This window comes from Camellia sinensis, chromosome 6, assembly GCF_055761805.1.
Source record: "Camellia sinensis isolate YWXY chromosome 6, ASM5576180v1, whole genome shotgun sequence".
Taxonomy (NCBI): Eukaryota; Viridiplantae; Streptophyta; class Magnoliopsida; order Ericales; family Theaceae; genus Camellia; species Camellia sinensis.
This window is the reverse complement of record NC_138966.1, coordinates 171477335-171497041: the sequence shown is the minus strand read 5'-3', so window position 1 is coordinate 171497041 and position 19707 is coordinate 171477335. Positions and strand designations below refer to the sequence as shown.

The following is a 19707-nucleotide window of genomic DNA, read 5'->3' as shown; positions in this document are numbered from 1 at the left end:
ATTGAATGCACTCTCAAACAAACTTTACATGAATGCAAATGATCTCGGCATTCCTTCAAAACTAAGTCGGACCAAAACGAGACACTGTTTCTCAACTCGGAAAAACATAATGGGCACCAACCAGGTCTTGGCCAAGGTCCCACACCTCCTTACCAAGGTGTGGTCCCGATGGCCATATTCAAGGAAATGAAGTCGGGAAAATTTGGGTTTCCCTCTGTTGGAGAACATGAAGAACAAGAAAAACATGAATGCTCAATCATAACTTGTTATTACGAAATCTGGGATTTCATGCTATGAGTTTGAAAACATAGACCTGGGTACCCATACTTGAAGATCTTTTTGAAGACAAACACAAAAACGTGAATCTAGATGCGAGCTTTCGGATCAAACAAGGCTTTTATTCAAGAACACATGAATATCACTTTCTCTTTTTGAAACCAACTTTAAATCAATGCATGGCTTACAAATCGTGCTCGATCATGCAATGCAGCTAGACGAACAATAAGAACAACGAGGGTAAATCAAGATTCTAACCTCAAGACACGAATCTAACGGCTCAAGGTGTAAAGATCAAGCTTGGAAATCTATTCCCTTTCTAAGAACTCCTCCTTCTTCTTCCTAGAGCCTCTCTCTCTAAAGACAAGGATATGATACAAAATGATGTGTTTCTCAACAGCTCACTGACTTAACCCTCTGCTGGGACACGTGGCATCGGCCGGTTGGCTCTTCTCAAAAAGGTGGCTGAGTGAAAAGAACAGACTATGACAAAGCGTGTTCAACAAGCAAGATGGCATAGGCACTCCGGCAGGTAATGATCTCAACTAAGGACAAGGCTTCAGCAAGTAAGGTCTCAATGATCTTGGCTAGGAGGGACAACACTTGACTTAGCTATGCCATACCTCGGCCTAGATGTGCTACACCTCAGTCTAGGTCATACCAATCCAGGAACAAGATCACTAGGTGCTAGGGTAACATCTCGGCCTAGATAATACACATCTCGGTCTTGGTGATGAACACCTCGACCAATATGCCAAGGTGCGAGTGGAGATTAACCAAAAGATCCAAAAGTGCGACCCAGGCTTAGGATGACCTCGGCTAACTCACACCAAGCAAGGGACAAAGCATGCAGTAACACTTAAGCAAAACAAAGACAAGATTTGAAGTGCAAGCTTAACAAGACAAAATCATATAAATGCATGAGAGCATGACTAAGATGAAGTGAGGGTTGCTACATCCTACCCTCCTTAAAGAAGTTTGGTCCCCAAACTTAAGTTACCTTGCTCCAAAAACAACTCCGGATGTCGGTTTTTCATTTCTTCTTCCATTTCCCATGTAGTATCCTTGCCATAATGCTCTTTCCATTCAACCTTTACCATCGATATCAACTTGTTTCTTAACTGTTTCACTTGTCTATCGATAATTCTCATCAGTTTCTCCTCGTAGCCTAAATCTTCATTAACCACGATCCCAGAATGATCAATCACATGCAATGGATCCCGAATATACTTCCTTAACATGGAAACATGAAACACATTTTGGACTTGGCTTAATTCTAGTGGCAAAGCAAAGTCTGTAGGCAACTGGGTTAACTCTTTCAAGAATTTCAAACGGTCCAATGTAACGAGGTGCCAACTTACCCTTCTTCCCAAATCTTGAAACTCCCTTCGTCGGTGAAATTTTCAGGAATACATGATCCCCAACTTCAAATTCTAACTCTCTTCTCCTTTGGTCGACGTAACTCTTTTGTCGACTCTGAGCAGTCCTAAGTTTAATCTTCTCAGTTGTCACTTGAATCAGTTCGGGACTGATTAAAGCTTTGTCTCCTACTTCGGTCCAACATATCGGCGATCTGCACTTTCTTCCATACAGAGCTTCATACGGTGCCATGCCAATGCTAGCTTGAAAACTGTTGTTGTAGGTGAATTCCACCAATGGCAAAATGCACTTCCCAACTTCCCTTGAAGTCCAATACACATAGTCTGAGCATATCCTTAAGCGTCTGAATTGTTCTCTCCGTTTGCCCATCGGTCTGGGGATGAAAAGCTGTGCTAAATCTCAACTCTGTTCCCAAAGCTCCTTGTAGACTCTGCCAAAATCTAGAAACAAACTTCGGATCTCGGTCTGATACAATGGACATTGGCACTCCATGAAGTCTAACGATCTCGTTCATATACAACAAAGCGAGTTGATCGGCATTAAAGGTAGTCTTAACAGGCAAGAAGTGTGCTGACTTAGTTAATCTATCGACTACAACCCAAACTGAATCCATACCCTTCTGCGTCCTCGGCAAACCAACCACAAAATCCATGGAGATGTGCTCCCATTTCCACTCGGGAATCGACAAAGGTTGAAAGAGTCCTGCCGGCCTCTGGTGCTCTGCTTTCACTTGTTGAAAATATAGGCACCGAGACACAAACTTGGCTATTTCTCTCTTCATATTTGGCCACCAAAAAGTCTGTTTCACGTCTTGATACATCTTGGTGTTCCCTGGATGTACTGCAAATCTGGAGCCATGGGCTTCCTGCAAAATCTTCCTTTTTAGCTCAGGGACGTCGGCCACCCGCAATCTTCCTTCAAACTTGAGTTCTTGATTTTCAACGGTATACCCTAACCTCGGCTTGGTGACAATTTCATCAATCACCTTCCTGAAGAATCTGTCTTCTATCTGCCTGGTCTTCACTTCCTCAATGATAGTCGGTTCCACTGAAATCATTGACAAGTAAGCTAAATTCTCAACTAACTTCCTGCTTAACGCGTCGGCCACCAAGTTTGCCTTACCGGGATTATATTGAATCTGCATGTCGTAATCCTTCATTAACTCAAGCCATCTCCTCTGCCTCATATTCAGTTCTTTTTGAGTGAACAAATACTTTAAACTCTTGTGATCTGTGAAAACTTGGCAAGAAGCTCCATACAAGTAATGACGCCAAATCTTCAAAACAAATACTACGGCTGCTAACTCCAAATCATGGGTGGGATAGTTCTTCTCATGGGGTTTCAATTGACGAGATGCATATGCTATGACTTTACCCCCTTGCATTAATACATAACCCAAACCCTTATGTGATGCATCACTATAAATCTGAAACTCCTCATTACCTGTCGGTGGTACAAGAACTGGTGCTGTGACTAACCTCGTCTTCAGCTCCAGGAAGGCTGATTCCCTATCTTCGGTCCATTCATACGCCACTCCTTTCTGAGTTAGTTGCGTCAAAGGTATTGCAATCTTTGAAAAGTCCTTCACAAACTTTCTATAATAACCGGCCAAACCCAGAAAACTACGAACCTCGGACACATTAGTCGGTGTCGGCCATTTCACAAAAACACATGGCCCAAAAACAAAATGCTGGGAAGCCAAAACTCACACTTGCTAAACTTGGCATATAATCTTCTATCTCTCAGAATCTGTAGGGCAAGTCTCAGATGCTTCTCATGCTCAATTTCACTCCTAGAATAGATCAATATATCGTCGATGAAAACAACCACGAACTCATCAAGGTACGGCTAGAAGACCCTATTCATTAGACCCATGAATGCTGCAGGAGCATTAGTTACTCCGAAGGGCATTACCAAAAATTCGTAGTGGCCATACCTTGTCCGAAAAGCAGTCTTCTCAACATCCTCAGCTTTAACCTTGAGCTGATGGTGTGACACCTCGAACGTTTAATTAAGTCCACATAAATGTTTAGAGTCATATCTATAATTCTAATGGCATGTGATGATAGACTATTAAATAAATAAATATATAAATTTGATTTGGCATTGGATTATAGGATTAATTGGGAATTATTTTTGGGAGCAAATTAATACATTTATGGAATTGTAATATTAATTGGGTCAAACTAAAGATAATAAACAAATAATAATATTGCTAACAAGAATAATAATAATAATAATAATCTGTAAAGTAAAATAAAATGATTAATTTTATACTGAAAACAAAAATAAAATAAAATAAGATGTAATTTAAATTAGGAACATTGAAAAAGTTTAACATCAAAACAAAGGAATAAATGAATAAAAAGAAAAGGAAATGAAAATTGTTGGCCCAGCAGCTGCTGGTGAATTTCAGCCCAAAAGAAAAACAAAGAAAGAAAAGGGCCCAAGTATAAGATTTAATCTTATCCTAAAAAGATTCGAATCTTATATTGAATCCACAATTAAAGCTCAATCACATAGCATCATGATGACCGAGAGAGAGAGAGGGGTACGTGGCTGTCTATCATGGCTCGGATAATAGTATATAAGGGGCAAGGTGTTGCGAATTAGGAGAGAAAAAAACGAAAGAACAAAAGAAAGAGGGGAAGCTGAGAGAGAGAGGTACGTAAGTGAGTGTAAGGAATCTATAGTAGGGAAGTTCTGATAATAAAGTATGGCTAAGGGTTATAATTAAGGTGAGTTATGTTATACCTTGATTTACCATTACATGTTTTACGAATGTTTTGAGTTACCATAACTTATTTTATACAAGCTATTTTTTAAGTTATATAAATAAAAGTTATGTTTTATAAATATTTTAGTTGCGTGGGTTACTTTCTAAACTCTATTTACTTAAAAGGAAACCCATGGATATGTTTGTTTAAATTTTAGAATATATTTGACTATAATCTTATAAACAATTATGTTTTGTAAATATCACCACGAGAGTCCTACGCCTTGGGGGACTTAAATAACTACTGACCTCTGTTTGACCACTTTGTGGTCCTCTGTTTGTCATAGATCCATTGAGCTCTGTTCTGGCTGTCACTTCTGTGACTTCTGTTCTGTCCTGTTTTATACCGTGGTTATGATTATTTATGATTTCTGTATTCTGCCACTTTAAATAAATTGTCATTTTAAATTAAAATATGCAAATATTTTAGCCTAACTAATTATCCTTGAATATTTTGTATTCCCTACACTCTTGGAATAATATTTCTCACTCTGTTGTGTGCTTATACCTGTTACCCTTTCAGGTGACGAGATGTAAGGGAAATCCATAACCCCACGAAATAGAACCTGCTCATGGACTGTTGTTAAACCACTATTTTATCTTTCTTTTTTTTTATTATATATTTTTACTTCCTTTTGTCTCTATTCGGGGCTGGTCACTGAATAATAAAATAATGAAAGCCCTAGAAATGTATTTTCTTTTTTTTTTAAATAGTAGTATAAAGTAAAATTTCTGTTTAATTATTTTTTATTATTTTTGCTTGCGCAGCTTAATTTGCCTCGAGTAAGAAAGTTACTAAGTCACGATTCCAACTCTAAGCCCTAGGGTTGGGTTGTGACAAAGGTGGTATCAGAGCAATGGTTCAAAAAAAAGGGGGGCGGGGGGTTATAAGTCAATCTATAACTAAACCCATATAGCTAAAAAAAAATATGTGTATATATATGGTAAAATCAAAATAAAATAAAATAAAATAATAATAAATATTTACCTGTAACATTAGTTTTCCTGTGTAAAATCTCACGTTTATTCTGGTGTTGTAGGATGTCAGAGATTTACCATGATGATGCTTTTTGGAATGATCTCCAGCCCATCAACTTAAACAAAATTTTAGCCGAATACCCTGCCCCCGCCCCCACCTCACCTGAGGGTTAGGGAGATTCTGAGGAAATAGTCAGGGAATTACACCCAGGTCTTGGCCGGTTGATGGGTCGGCCAATTTATATCCAGGTTGACCCTACCGACGTCCCACACTTATTATGGAGGCACAGTCTTGTCCATACACGCAGACGTTTTCTCGGACCATCTCGCGTCCTTGGCGTCGCCTTGGGTCACGACCGCCCGCATTATATTATAGGCCCTCTACCCCCAGAGTTTGGATCCAGGAGGGGGAACATGTACCCCGAGGATTATATTGTCACCACAGTCCCTAACCCACTGGAGATCATTAATATTCCAAATGTTGACTTCGAAAATGATCTGTCATATGTTGAGACACCTGTTTGGATTGTCGACCGAGTATTTGTAGGTCATATACGGTCTATCCCCATTTTTACGGTTCAGGTAGTATGGACGTGTTTTGGTGTAGTCCAGTTGGGGTGAGAGTTTGAGCTTTTTATGCAGCGCTATTTTCCCTAGTTTTTCGGCCCATCTGACCCACTACTCTAGATCTGGCTAGTGGAAAATCTTTTGTATGCTGATCTCGATATGTTCTAATCCCCTTTTTGTTGACTTTTGTTTTGTTTACCACAGGGATGGGACACCAACATATTCCGGCTAATGTAATATGAATTGTAAAATAAATAAATAAATAAAAATGTGTAATGTTGGCAGTTTATATAAATATAAAGTGTACTACATGTTGTACTATATATATATGCTGCGTTGAAAATATAATACCTCGTTTATTGCTTGTAGAATGTCTAATGGTAATGGAAGTGAGTCATCAGTTAGTGGTACGGAATCGATGGAAAGAGTAATGGAAAAAGCGGTTACTAGTTTTCTACAAGCCTTGCAAGCTAACATCACCAATGGGACGCCGGGACGGCAAGAGGGGCCGATTACCATAAAACAGTTCCAGGATCTGAAACCCACCACATTTATCGGCGGCTCAGACCCAATGGTAGCAGACGCTTGGGTTAAAGACATGGAAAAGATTTTTCGTGCCCTACCGTGCACCGAGAGGCAAAAGGTAACTTTCGCCACTTTCACTTTCAAAGACAATGCACAAGAATGGTGGCTTCTCACTCTGGCCAAAGAAGAAATTACGACTTGGGCGAGATTCTTGGAAGTATTCTACGAAAAATACTTTCCAGATTCATTGCGAGAACAGAAGGCATCTGAATTCATACATCTTAAGCAAGGAACCATGACGGTGGCCGAATATGAGAGCAAGTTCACACAACTCGCTCGATTTGCAACATATGTCATTCCCAGCGAAACTTGAAAAGCAAGAAAATTTGAAGTAGGATTAGATGCTGGAATTATAGACAGGCTTGAAGTCTTGAAATTGCCAACCTATGCAGAAGTGGTGGACCGGGCGTACATAGCAGAAAAGGGAATTAAAGCCTCGCGTTCCGGAGAACCAAGCTACAAGAAGCGATTCTGGGAAAGAGATAACAGAAGACCCGGTGTTGCAACTCATAAAAAGGTGAACATGGGCACAACCAGCTCAGGCCACCACGGTCCTACCAACCCCCGAGGTGGCACTATTCCAACTTGCCCCACTTGTGGGAGGATTCATTGGGGACAATGCCATCCAGACACGGGAGCATGCTTTAGATGCGGGCAGTTTGGCCAGTTGCTAAGGGATTGTCCAAAGATGGTTAATCTTACAGCCAGCCCCTCTGGCCGAGTCAGGAGACCCGCAGGACCTGGAGGAGAAAAGAAGGACCAAACCCGCCAAGGTCGGGCTTTCGCCTTGGTACCTGGAAAACCGGAAGTTACCGAAAATGTTGTGTCAGGTACACTTTATGTCTGTGGTCTTTTAGCTCATGTCCTTATTGACTTTGGGTCAACTCATTCTTTTGTTGCACCACACTTTGCTGCCAAACTGACATCAACACCCAAACCATTAGGATATACATTGTCTGTTTCTTTTCCTTCTGTTAAGTCTGCCTGTAGTACTGATGTGTACAGATTTTGTATTGTATTCCTAAAAGGCAAAACCTTATATGTAGACTTGATTCCCCTCCGCATTGGAAACTTTGATGTAATCTTAGGTATGGATTGGCCGGCTGCTAACAACGCCTCTATCGATTGTAAAGCCAAAAAGGTCTCCCTCAAATTACCAAACCAACCCGAAATTGTCTTTGATGGGGCTGAAGTTTCTAACCCTTCCGGTATCATATCCTCCATGGCGGCCCAACGACTTCTAAGAAAGGGTTGTGGCAGTTATATTTGTTATGTGATTGATATACAAAAAGAGGCCCCTATCGTTGATGCAATTCCCGTAGTTCGAGAATTCCCAGATGTCTTTCTTGAAGATCTACCTGGTATTCCAGTTGATCGGGAGATCGAATTCACCATTGAAACCCAACCTGGCACGCAGCCTATATCAAAAACTCCTTATCGCATGTCGATGATAGAATTGAAAGAGCTGAAGACTCAACTCCAGGAACTCCTGGACAAAGGTTTTATCCGACCTAGTACCTCACTTTGGGGAGCTCCAGTATTGTTCGTGAAGAAAAAGGATGGCACGATGAGATTATGCATCGATTACCGGGAGCTGAACAAGGTCACCATCAAGAATCGATATCCTCTGCCGCGAATCGATGACTTGTTCGATCAACTTCAAGGCGCACAAGTATTTTCCGACATTGACTTACGTTCTGGCTACCATCAACTAAAGGTTAAAACGGAAAGTATTGAAAAGACTGCCTTCAGAACCCGTTACGGGCACTACGAATTTCTCGTCATGCCTTTTGGCGTCACAAATGCCCCAGCAGCCTTCATGGACCTCATGAACAGAGTGTTCAAACCCTACCTTGATGAGTTCGTCATCGTCTTCATTGACAACATCCTTATATACTCCAAGTCACCATAAGCTCATGAGCGGCACTTGCGAATGGTTCTACAAACACTAGGTGATCATAAACTCTATGCCAAGTTGAAGAAATGCGAATTCTGGATCACTAGTGTACACTTTCTCGGTCACGTCATTAACAAGGACGGCATCTCGGTTGACGCCCAAAAAGTTGCAGCAATCGTGGACTGGCCACGACCTACTAATGTGTCAGAAATCTGAAGTTTCTTGGGTCTAGCTGGCTATTATCGACGCTTCGTGCAAGATTTCTCAAAGATAGCATCGCCCTTGACCCAGCTAACTCAAAAGAACACACCCTTTGAATGGACTGATAAACAGGAGCGTTGCTTTCAAGAATTAAAAAGTCGACTTGTGTCAGCCTCTATACTAGCACTCCCTACCGGAGCAGATGGGTTCGTAATTTATAGTGATGCCTCATACAATGGGTTGGGTTGCATTCTCATGCAAGACGGAAAAGTCATTGCTTATGTGTCACGACAATTGAAGACTCATGAGAAGAACTACCCGACTCACAATTTGGAATTGGCTGCGGTGATCTTTGCTCTCAAAATCTAGCGTCATTATCTCTACGCTACAACCTGCGAAATTATACTGACCACAAGAGCCTAAAATATCTATTCACACAGAAGGAACTGAATATGAGGCAACGGCGATGGTTGAAATTTATGAAAGACTATGATATAGAAATCCATCACCATCCGGGCAAAGCTAACGTGGTAGCAGACGCACTGAGCCGAAAGTCAACAATAAGCTTGGCATGCACCCTCGTTTCCCGTAAGGTCAATGGGTTACTCGCCAACGTAACCGTGGAACTTGCATTGATTGGAGAAATTAAAGCGCGCCAATGGGAAGATAAACTCTTGAAGAAAAGGTACGAGGAACAAGGAAACACGCCTGATCCTGATTTCATTATAAGCAATGGGATATTGAAATTTCAGAATCGAATTTGCATACCCGATATCCCGGAACTCAAGAAGAAGATACTGGAGGAAGCTCATAACTCGAGATTTGCAGTCCACCCTGGCAACACAAAGATGTATCATGATCTGAAAGAACATTATTGGTGGACCGGAATGAAAAGAGATATAGCAAACCATGTTTCCAAATGTCTGCATTGCCAGCGTGTTAAAGCAGAACATCAGAGACCGGCGGCGCTACTGCAACCACTCCCTATTCCTGAATGGAAATGGGAATACATTACTATGGACTTCGTGGTCGGGCTACCACAGTCTTTTTCAAAGAATGATGCAATATGGGTTATAGTAGACCGATTAACAAAGTCAGCACACTTTCTGCCAATCAAAATCATGTACCCTCTGAATAAGTTTTGCCACTTTATATATCAAAGAGATTATTCGGTTACATGGTATCCCAGTATCAATCGTGTTTGATCGAGATCCTCGTTTCGTGTCTCACTTCTGGAATAAATTATAGGATGCTTTGGGAACTACACTGAAGTTCAGCACGACCTATCATCCACAGACCGATGGACAATCCAAAAGAACAATCCAGACGTTAGAAGACATGTTACGTGTATGCGTATTGGACCTCAAAGGTAACTGGAATGAGCACCTACCTTTGGTGGAATTCGCCTATAACAACAGCTATCAAGCAAACATTGGAATGGCGCCATACGAAGCCTTATATGGAAGGAGATGTCGATTGCCTCTGTACTGGGCGGAGGTCGGGGACAGGAAATTGTTAGGCCCCGATATCGTGCAAGTCACAAGTGAGAAAATCCAACTCATCCAACAGCGGATTCGCACTGCTCAGAGCTGCCAGAAAAGTTATGCGGATACTCGGAGACGAGACTTGGAATTTCAAGTAGGGGATCATGTGTTTCTCAAAATCTCACCAACAAGAGGAGTGATCCGATTTGGAAAGTGCGAAAAGCTAAACCCACGTTACATCGGGCCATTCGAGATACTGGAAAGAATTGGTCCTGTAGCCTATCGCCTTGCACTACCTTCTGAGCTATCTAATATCCACAACGTGTTTCACGTTTCAATGCTCCGACGGTATCTCCGAGATCCAGAACATGTCATCGACTATGAGAACTTGGAAGTTCGAGAAGATCTCACCTACGAAGAACAACCAGTGCAGATTCTCGATCATCGTAATCAAGTTCTCCGAAACAAGACCATACAACTGGTAAAGGTCTTATGGCGAAACCATCGCATCGAAGAAGCTACATGGGAAACCGAAGAACAAATGCGAGCTAAATACCCACACCTCTTCGAAAGTTAAGGTACGTCAAGTTTCAGGACAAACTCCTAATTTGAAGGGGAGAAATGTGACACCCCGAACGTTTAATTAAGTCCACATAAATATTTAGAGTCATATCTATAATTCTAATGGCATGTGATGATAAACTATTAAATAAATAAATAAATATATAAATCTAATTTGGCATAGGATTATAGGATTAATTGGGAATTATTTTTGGGAGCAAATTAACACATTTATTGAATTGTAATATTAATTGGGTCAAACTAAAGATAATAAATAAATAATAATATTGCTAACAAGAATAATAATAATAATCTGTAAAGTAAAATAAAATGATTAATTTTATACTGAAAACAAAAATAAAATAAAATAAAATAAAATAAGATGTAATTTAAATTAGGAACATTGAAAAAGTTTAACATCAAAACAAAGGAATAAATGAATAAAAAGAAAAGGAAATGAAAATTGTTGGCCCAGCAGCTGCTGGTGAATTTCGTCCCAAAAGAAAAACAAAGAAAGAAAAGGGCCCAAGTATAAGATTTAATCTTATCCTAAAAAGATTCAAATCTTATATTGAATCCACAATTAAAGCTCAATCACATAGCATCATGATGACCTCGAGAGAGAGAGGGGTACGTAGCTGTCTATCATGGCTCGGATAATAGTATATAAGGGGCAAGGTGTTGCGAATTAGGAGAGAAAAAACGAAAGAACAAAAGAAAGAGGGGAAGCTGAGAGAGAGAGGTACGTAAGTGAGTGTAAGGAATCTATAGTAGGGAAGTTATGATAATAAAGTAAGGCTAAGGGTTATAATTAAGGTGAGTTATGTTATACCTTGATTTACCATTACATGTTTTACGAATGTTTTGAGTTACCATAACTTATTTTATACAAGCTATTTTTTAAGTTATATAAATAAAAGTTATGTTTTATAAATATTTTAGTTACGTGGGTTACTTTCTAAACTATATTTACTTAAAAGGAAACCCATGGATATGTTTGTTTAAATTTTAGAATATATTTGACTATAACCTTATAAACAATTATGTTTTGTAAATATCACCACGGGAGTCCTACGCCTTGGGGGACTTAAATAACTACTGTCCTCTGTTTGACCACTTTGTGGTCCTCTATTTGTCATGGATCCATTGAGCTCTGTTCTGGCTGTCACTTCTGTGACTTCTGTTCTGTCCTGTTTTATACCGTGGTTATGATTATTTATGATTTCTGTATTCTGTCACTTTAAATAAATTGTCATTTTAAATTAAAATATGCAAATATTTTAGCCTAACTAATTATCCTTGAATATTTTGTATTCCCTACACTCTTGGAATAATATTTCTCACTCTGCTGTGTGCTTATACCTGTTACCCTTTCAGGTGACGAGATGTAAGGGAAATCCAAAACCCCACGAAATGGAACCTGCTCATGGACTGTTGTTAAACCACTATTTTATCTTTCTTTTTTTTTTTTTTTTTTTTTATATTTTTACTTCCTTTTGTCTCTATTCAGAGCTGGTCACTGAATAATAAAATAATGAAAGCTCTAAAAATGTTTTTTTTTTTTAAAATAGTAGTATAAAGTAAAATTTCTGTTTAATTATTTTTTATTATTTTCGCTTGCGCAGCTTAATTTGCCTCGAGTGAGAAAGTTACTAAGTCATTATCCCAACTCTAAGCCCTAGGGTTGGGTTGTGACAAAGGTGGTATCAGGGCAACGGTTCAAAAAAAAAGGGGGGGGGGGGGGTTATAAGTCAATCTATAACTAAACCCATGTAGCTAAAAAAAAATATGTATATATATATGGTAAAATCAAAATAAAATAAAATAATATAATAATAAATATTTACCTGTAACATTAGTTTTCCTGTGTAAAATCTCACGTTTATTCTGGTGTTGTAGGATGTCAGAGATTTACCATGATGATGCTTTTTGGAATGATCTCCAGGCCATCAACTTAGATGAAATTTTAGCCGAAAACCCTGCCCCCGCCCCCACCTCACCTGAGGGTTGGGGAGATTCTGAGGAAATAGTCATGGAATTACACCCAGGTCTTGGCCGGTTGATGGGTCGGCCAATTTATATCCAGGTTGACCCTACCGACGTCCCACACTTATTATGGAGGCACAGTCTTGTCCATACACGCAGACGTTTTCTCGGACCATCTCGCGTCCTTGGCGTCGCCCTGGGTCATGACCGCCCGCATTATATTATAGGCCCTCTACCCCCAGAGTTTGCATCCAGGAGGGGGAACATGTACCCCGAGGATTATATTGTCACCACAGTCCCTAACCCACTGGAGATCATTAATATTCCAAATGTTGACTTCGAAAATGATCTGTCATATGTTGAGACACCTGTTTGGATTGTCAACCCAGTATTTGTAGGTCATATATGGTCTATCCCTATTTTTACGGTTCAGGTAGCATGGATGTGTTTTGGTGTAGTCCAGTTGGGGTGGGAGTTTGAGCTTTTTATGCAGCACTATTTCCCCTAGTTTTTCGGCCCATCTGACCCACTACTCTAGATCTGGCTAGTGGAAAATCTTTTGTATGCTGATCTTGATATGTTCTAATCCCCTTTTTGTTGACTTTTGTTTTGTTTACCACAGGGATGGGACACCAACATATTCCGGCTAATGTAATATGAATTGTAAAATAAATAAATAAACAAAAATGTGTAATGTTGGCAGTTTATATAAATATAAAGTGTACTACATGTTGTGCTATATATATATGCTGCGTTGAAAATATAATACCTCGTTTATTGCTTGTAGAATGTCTAATGGTAATGGAAGTGAGTCATCAGTTAGTGGTACGGAATCGATGGAAAGAGTAATGGAAAAAGCGGTTGCTAGTTTTCTACAAGCCTTTCAAGCTAACATCACCAATGGGACGCCGGGACGGCAAGAGGGGCCGATTACCATAAAACAGTTCCAGGATCTGAAACCCACCACATTTACCGGCGGCTCAGACCCAATGGTAGCAGATGCTTGGGTTAAAGACATGGAAAAGATTTTTCGTGCCCTACCGTGCACCGAGAGGCAAAAGGTAACTTTCGCCACTTTCACTTTCAAAGACAATGCACAAGAATGGTGGCTTCTCACTCTGGCCAAAGAAGAAATTACGACTTGGGCGAGATTCTTGGAAGTATTCTACGAAAAATACTTTCCAGATTCATTGCAAGAACAGAAGGCATCTGAATTCATACATCTTAAGCAAGGAACCATGACGGTGGCCGAATATGAGAGCAAGTTCACACAACTCGCTCGATTTGCAACATATGTCATTCCCAGCGAAACTCGAAAAGCAAGAAAATTTGAAGTAGGATTAGATGCTGGAATTAAAGACAGGCTTGAAGTCTTGAAATTTCCAACCTATGCAGAAGTGGTGGACCAGGCGTACATAGCAGAAAAGGGAATTAAAGCCTCGCGTTCCGGAGAACCAAGCTACAAGAAGCGATTCTGGGAAAGAGATAACAGAAGACTCGGTGTTGCACCTCATAAAAAGGTGAACATGGGCACAACCAGCTCAGGCCACCACGGTCCTACCAACCCCCGAGGTGGCACTATTCCAACTTGCCCCACTTGTGGGAGGATTCATTGGGGACAATGCCATCAAGACACGGGAGCATGTTTTAGATGCGAGCAGTTTGGCCAGTTGCTAAGGGATTGTCCAAAGATGGTTAATCTTACAGCCAGCCCCTCTGGCCGAGTCAGGAGACCCGCAGGACCTGGAGGAGAAAAGAAGGACCAAACCCGCCACGGTCGGGCTTTCGCCTTGGTACCTGGAAAACCGGAAGTTACCGAAAATGTTGTGTCAGGTACACTTTCTGTCTGTGGTCTTTTAGCTCATGTCCTTATTGACTTTGGGTCAACTCATTCTTTTGTTGCACCACACTTTGCTGCCAAACTGACATCAACACCCAAACCATTAGGATATACATTGTCTGTTTCTTTTCCTTCTGTTAAGTCTGCCTGTAGTACTGATGTGTACAGATTTTGTATTGTATTCCTAAAAGGCAAAACCTTATATGTAGACTTGATTCCCCTCCGCATTGGAAACTTTGATGTAATCTTAGGTATGGATTGGCTGGCTGCCAACCATGCCTCTATCGGTTGTAAAGCCAAAAAGGTCTCCCTCAAATTACCAAACCAACCCGAAATTGTCTTTGATGGGGCTGAAGTTTCTAACCCTTCCGGTATCATATCCTCCATGGCGGCCCAACGACTTCTAAGAAAGGGTTGTGGCAGTTATATTTGTTATGTGATTGATATACAAAAAGAGGCCCCTACCGTTGATGCAATTCCCGTAGTTCGAGAATTCCCAGATGTCTTTCTTGAAGATCTACCTGGTATTCCAGTTGATCGGGAGATCGAATTCACCATTGAAACCCAACCTGGCACGCAACCTATATCAAAAAACTCCTTATCGCATGTCGATGATAGAATTGAAAGAGCTGAAGACTCAACTCTAGGAACTCCTGGACAAAGGTTTTATCCGACCTAGTACCTCACTTTGGGGAGCTCCAGTATTGTTCGTGAAGAAAAAGGATGGCACGATGAGATTATGCATCGATTACCGGGAGCTGAACAAGGTCACCATCAAGAATCGATATCCTCTGCCGCGAATCGATGACTTGTTCGATCAACTTCAAGGCGCACAAGTATTTTCCAACATTGACTTACGTTCTGGCTACCATCAACTAAAGGTTAAAACGGAAAGTATTGAAAAGACTGCCTTCAGAACCCGTTACGGGCACTACGAATTTCTCGTCATGCCTTTTGGCGTCACAAATGCCCCAGCAGCCTTCATGGACCTCATGAATAGAGTGTTCAAACCCTACCTTGGTGAGTTCGTCATCGTCTTCATTGACAGCATCCTCATATACTCCAAGTCGCCAGAAGCTCATGAGCGGCACTTGCGAATGGTTCTACAAACACTAGGTGATCATAAACTCTATGCCAAGTTGAAGAAATGCGAATTCTGGATCACTAGTGTACACTTTCTCGGTCACATCATTAACAAAGACGGCATCTCGGTTGACCCCCAAAAAATTGCAGCAATCGTGGACTGGCCACGACCTACTAATGTGTCAGAAATCTGAAGTTTCTTGGGTCTAGCTGGCTATTATCGACGCTTCGTGCAAGATTTCTCAAAGATAGCATCGCCCTTGACCCAGCTAACTCAAAAGAACACACCCTTTGAATGGACTGATAAGCAGGAGCGTTGCTTTCAAGAATTAAAAAGTCGACTTGTGTCAGCCCCTATACTAGCACGCCCTACCGGAACAGATGGGTTCGTAATTTATAGTGATGCCTCATACAATGGGTTGGGTTGCATTCCTATGCAAGACGGAAAAGTCATTGCTTATGTGTCACAACAATTGAAGACTCACGAGAAGAACTACCCGACTCACAATTTGGAATTGGCTGAGGTGATCTTTGCTCTCAAAATCTGGCGTCATTATCTCTACGCTACAACCTGCGAAATTATACTGACCACAAGAGCCTAAAATATCTATTCATACAGAAGGAACTGAATATGAGGCAATGGCGGTGGTTGGAATTTATGAAAGACTATGATATAGAAATCCATCACCATCCGGGCAAAGCTAACATGGTAGCAGATGCACTGAGCCGAAAGTCAACAATAAGCTTGGCATGCACCCTCGTTTCCCGCAAGGTCAATGGGTTACTCGCCAACGTAACCGTGGAACTTGCATTGATTGGAGAAATTAAAGCGCGCCAATGGGAAGATAAACTCTTGAAGAAAAGGTACAAGGAACAAGGAAACACACCTGATCCTGATTTCATTATAAGCAATGGGATATTGAAATTTCAGAATCGAATTTGCATACCCGATATCCCGGAACTCAAGAAGAAGATACTGGAGGAAGCTCATAACTCGAGATTTGCAGTCCACCCTGGCAGCACAAAGATGTATCATGATCTGAAAGAACATTATTGGTGGACCGGAATGAAAAGAGATATAGCAAACCATGTTTCCAAATGTCTGCATTGCCAGCGTGTTAAAGCAGAATATTAGAGACCGGCGGGGCTACTACAACCACTCTCTATTCCTGAATGGAAATGGGAACACATTACTATGGACTTCGTGGTCGGGCTACCACAGTCTTTTTCAAAGAATGATGCAATATGGGTTATAGTAGACCGATTAACAAAGTCAGCACACTTTCTGCCAATCAAAATCATGTACCCTCTGAATAAGTTTGCCATTTTATATATCAAAGAGATTATTCGGTTACATGGTATCCCAGTATCAATCGTGTCTGATCGAGATCCTCGTTTCGTGTCTCACTTCTGAAATAAATTGCAGGAAGCTTTGGGAACTACACTGAAGTTCAGCACAGCCTATCATCCACACACCGATGGACAATCCGAAAGAACAATCCAGACGTTAGAAGACATGTTACGTGTATGCGTATTGGACCTCAAAGGTAACTGGGATGAGCACCTACCTTTGGTGGAATTCGCCTATAACAACAGCTATCAGGCAAGCATTGGAATGGCACCGTACGAAGCCCTATATGGAAGGAGATGTCGATTGCCTCTGTACTGGGCGGAGGTCGGGGACAGTGCAAGTCACAAGTGAGAAAATCCAACTCATCCAACAGCGGATTCGCACTGCTCAGAGCCGCCAGAAAAATTATGCGGATACTCGAAGACGAGACTTGGAATTTCAAGTAAGGGATCACGTGTTTCTCAAAATCTCACCAACAAGAGGAGTGATCCGATTTGGAAAGCGCGAAAAGCTAAACCCACGTTACATCGGGCCATTCGAGATACTGGAAAGAATTGGTCCTGTAGCCTATCGCCTTGCACTACCTCCTGAGCTATCTAATATCCACAACGTGTTTCACGTTTCAATGCTCCGACGGTATCTCCGAGATCCAGAACATGTCATCGACTATGAGAACTTGGAAGTTCGAGAAGATCTCACCTATGAAGAACAACCAGTGCAGATTCTCGATCATCGTAATCAAGTTCTCCGAAACAAGACCATACCACTAGTAATGGTCTTATGGCGAAACCATCGCATCGAAGAAGCTACATGGGAAACCGAAGAACAAATGCGAGCTAAATACCCACACCTCTTCGAAAGTTAAGGTACGTCAAGTTTCAGGACAAACTTCTAATTTGAAGGGGAGAAATGTGACACCCCGAACGTTTAATTAAGTCCACATAAATATTTAGAGTCATATCTATAATTCTAATGGCATGTGATGATAAACTATTAAATAAATAAATATATAAATCTAATTTGGCATTGCATTATAGGATTAATTGGGAATTATTTTTGGGAGCAAATTAACACATTTACGAAATTGTAATATTAATTGGGTCAAACTAAAGATAATAAATAAATAATAATATTGCTAACAAGAATAATAATAATCATCTGTAAAGTAAAATAAAATAAGATGTAATTTAAATTAGGAACATTGAAAAAGTTTAACATCAAAACAAAGGAATAAATGAATAAAAAGAAAAGGAAATGAAAATTGTTGGCCCAGCAACTGCTGGTGAATTTCGGCCCAAAAGAAAAACAAAGAAAGAAAAGGGCCCAAGTATAAGATTTAATCTTATCCTAAAAAGATTCAAATCTTATATTGAATCCACAATTAAAGCTCAATCACATAGCATCATGATGACCTCGAGAGAGAGAGGGGTACGTGGCTGTCTATCATGGGTCGGATAATAATATATAAGGGGCAAGGTGTTGCGAATTAGGAGAGAAAAAAACGAAAGAACAAAAGAAAGAGGGGAAGCTGAGAGAGAGAGAGAGGTACGTAAGTGAGTGTAAGGAATCTACAGTAGGGAAGTTCTGATAATAAAGTAAGGCTAAGGGTTATAATTAAGGTGAGTTATGTTATACCTTGATTTACCATTACATGTTTTACGAATGTTTTGAGTTACCATAACTTATTTTATACAAGCTATATTTTAAGTTATATAAATAAAAGTTATGTTTTATAAATATTTTAGTTTCGTGGGTTACTTTCTAAACTCTATTTACTTAAAAGGAAACCCATGGATATGTTTGTTTAAATTTTAGAATATATTTGACTATAACCTTATAAACAATTATGTTTTGTAAATACCACCACGGGAGTCCTACGCCTTGGGGGACTTAAATAACCACTGGCCTCTGGTTGACCACTTTATGGTCCTCTGTTTGTCATGGATCCATTGAGCTCTGTTTTGGCTGTCACTTCTGTGACTTCTGTTCTGTCCTGTTTTATACCGTGGTTATGATTATTTATGATTTCTGTATTCTGCCACTTTAAATAAATTGTCATTTTAAATTAAAAAATGCAAATATTTTAGCCTAACTAATTATCCTTGAATATTTTGTATTCCCTACACTCTTGGCATAATATTTCTCACTCTGCTGTGTGCTTATAGCTGTTACCCTTTCAGGTGACGAGATGTAAGGAAAATCCATAACCCCACGAAATGGAACCTGCTCATGGACTGTTGTTAAACCACTATTTTATCTTTTTTTTTTTTATATATATATATTTTTACATCATTTTGTCTCTATTCGGGGCTGGTCACTGAATAATAAAATAATGAAAGTCCTAGAAATGTATTTTCTTTTTTTTTTTTTTTAAATAGTAGTATAAAGTAAAATTTCTGGTTAATTATTTTTTATTATTTTCGCTTGCGCAGCTTAATTTGCCTCGAGTAAGAAAGTTACTAAGTCACGATTCCAACTCTAAGCCCTAGGGTTGGGTTGTGACAGATGGTAGCCTGACCTGAGGTCAATTTTTGAAAAGACTCGTGCTCCTTGTAGTTGATTAAGTAAATCATCGATCATCGGCAATGGGTACTTGTTCTTGATGGTTACCTTGTTCAGTTCTCGGTAGTCGACACATAGGCAAAGTGTACCATCCTTTTTCTTAACAGATAGAAATGGGGCTCCCCAGGGTAAAATGCTTGGCCTAATAAAACCCTTGTCGAACAGCTCTTGTAATTGCAC

General features: G+C 40.3%; 3 protein-coding genes across 3 annotated transcripts; all 3 read left to right on the top strand.

Annotated features, from left to right (window-relative positions):
* Positions 1–6347: 6347 nt before the first annotated feature.
* On the top strand, positions 6348–13199 carry LOC145793813 (uncharacterized). The gene is made up of 5 exons (XM_082876686.1): positions 6348–6823; positions 6923–8099; positions 9909–10625; positions 12083–12138; positions 12605–13199. The coding sequence occupies exons 1-5, from the start codon at positions 6348–6350 to the stop codon at positions 13197–13199; spliced, it is 3021 nt and encodes a 1006-aa protein (XP_082732812.1).
* A 280-nt stretch (positions 13200–13479) lies between these two features.
* Positions 13480–15210, top strand: LOC145793812 (uncharacterized). The gene has a single exon (XM_082876684.1). The coding sequence runs from the start codon at positions 13480–13482 to the stop codon at positions 15208–15210; it is 1731 nt and encodes a 576-aa protein (XP_082732810.1).
* A 1110-nt stretch (positions 15211–16320) lies between these two features.
* LOC145793811 (uncharacterized) lies at positions 16321–16749 on the top strand. Its single transcript, XM_082876683.1, has one exon. The coding sequence runs from the start codon at positions 16321–16323 to the stop codon at positions 16747–16749; it is 429 nt and encodes a 142-aa protein (XP_082732809.1).
* The last annotated feature ends 2958 nt before the right edge of the window (positions 16750–19707 follow it).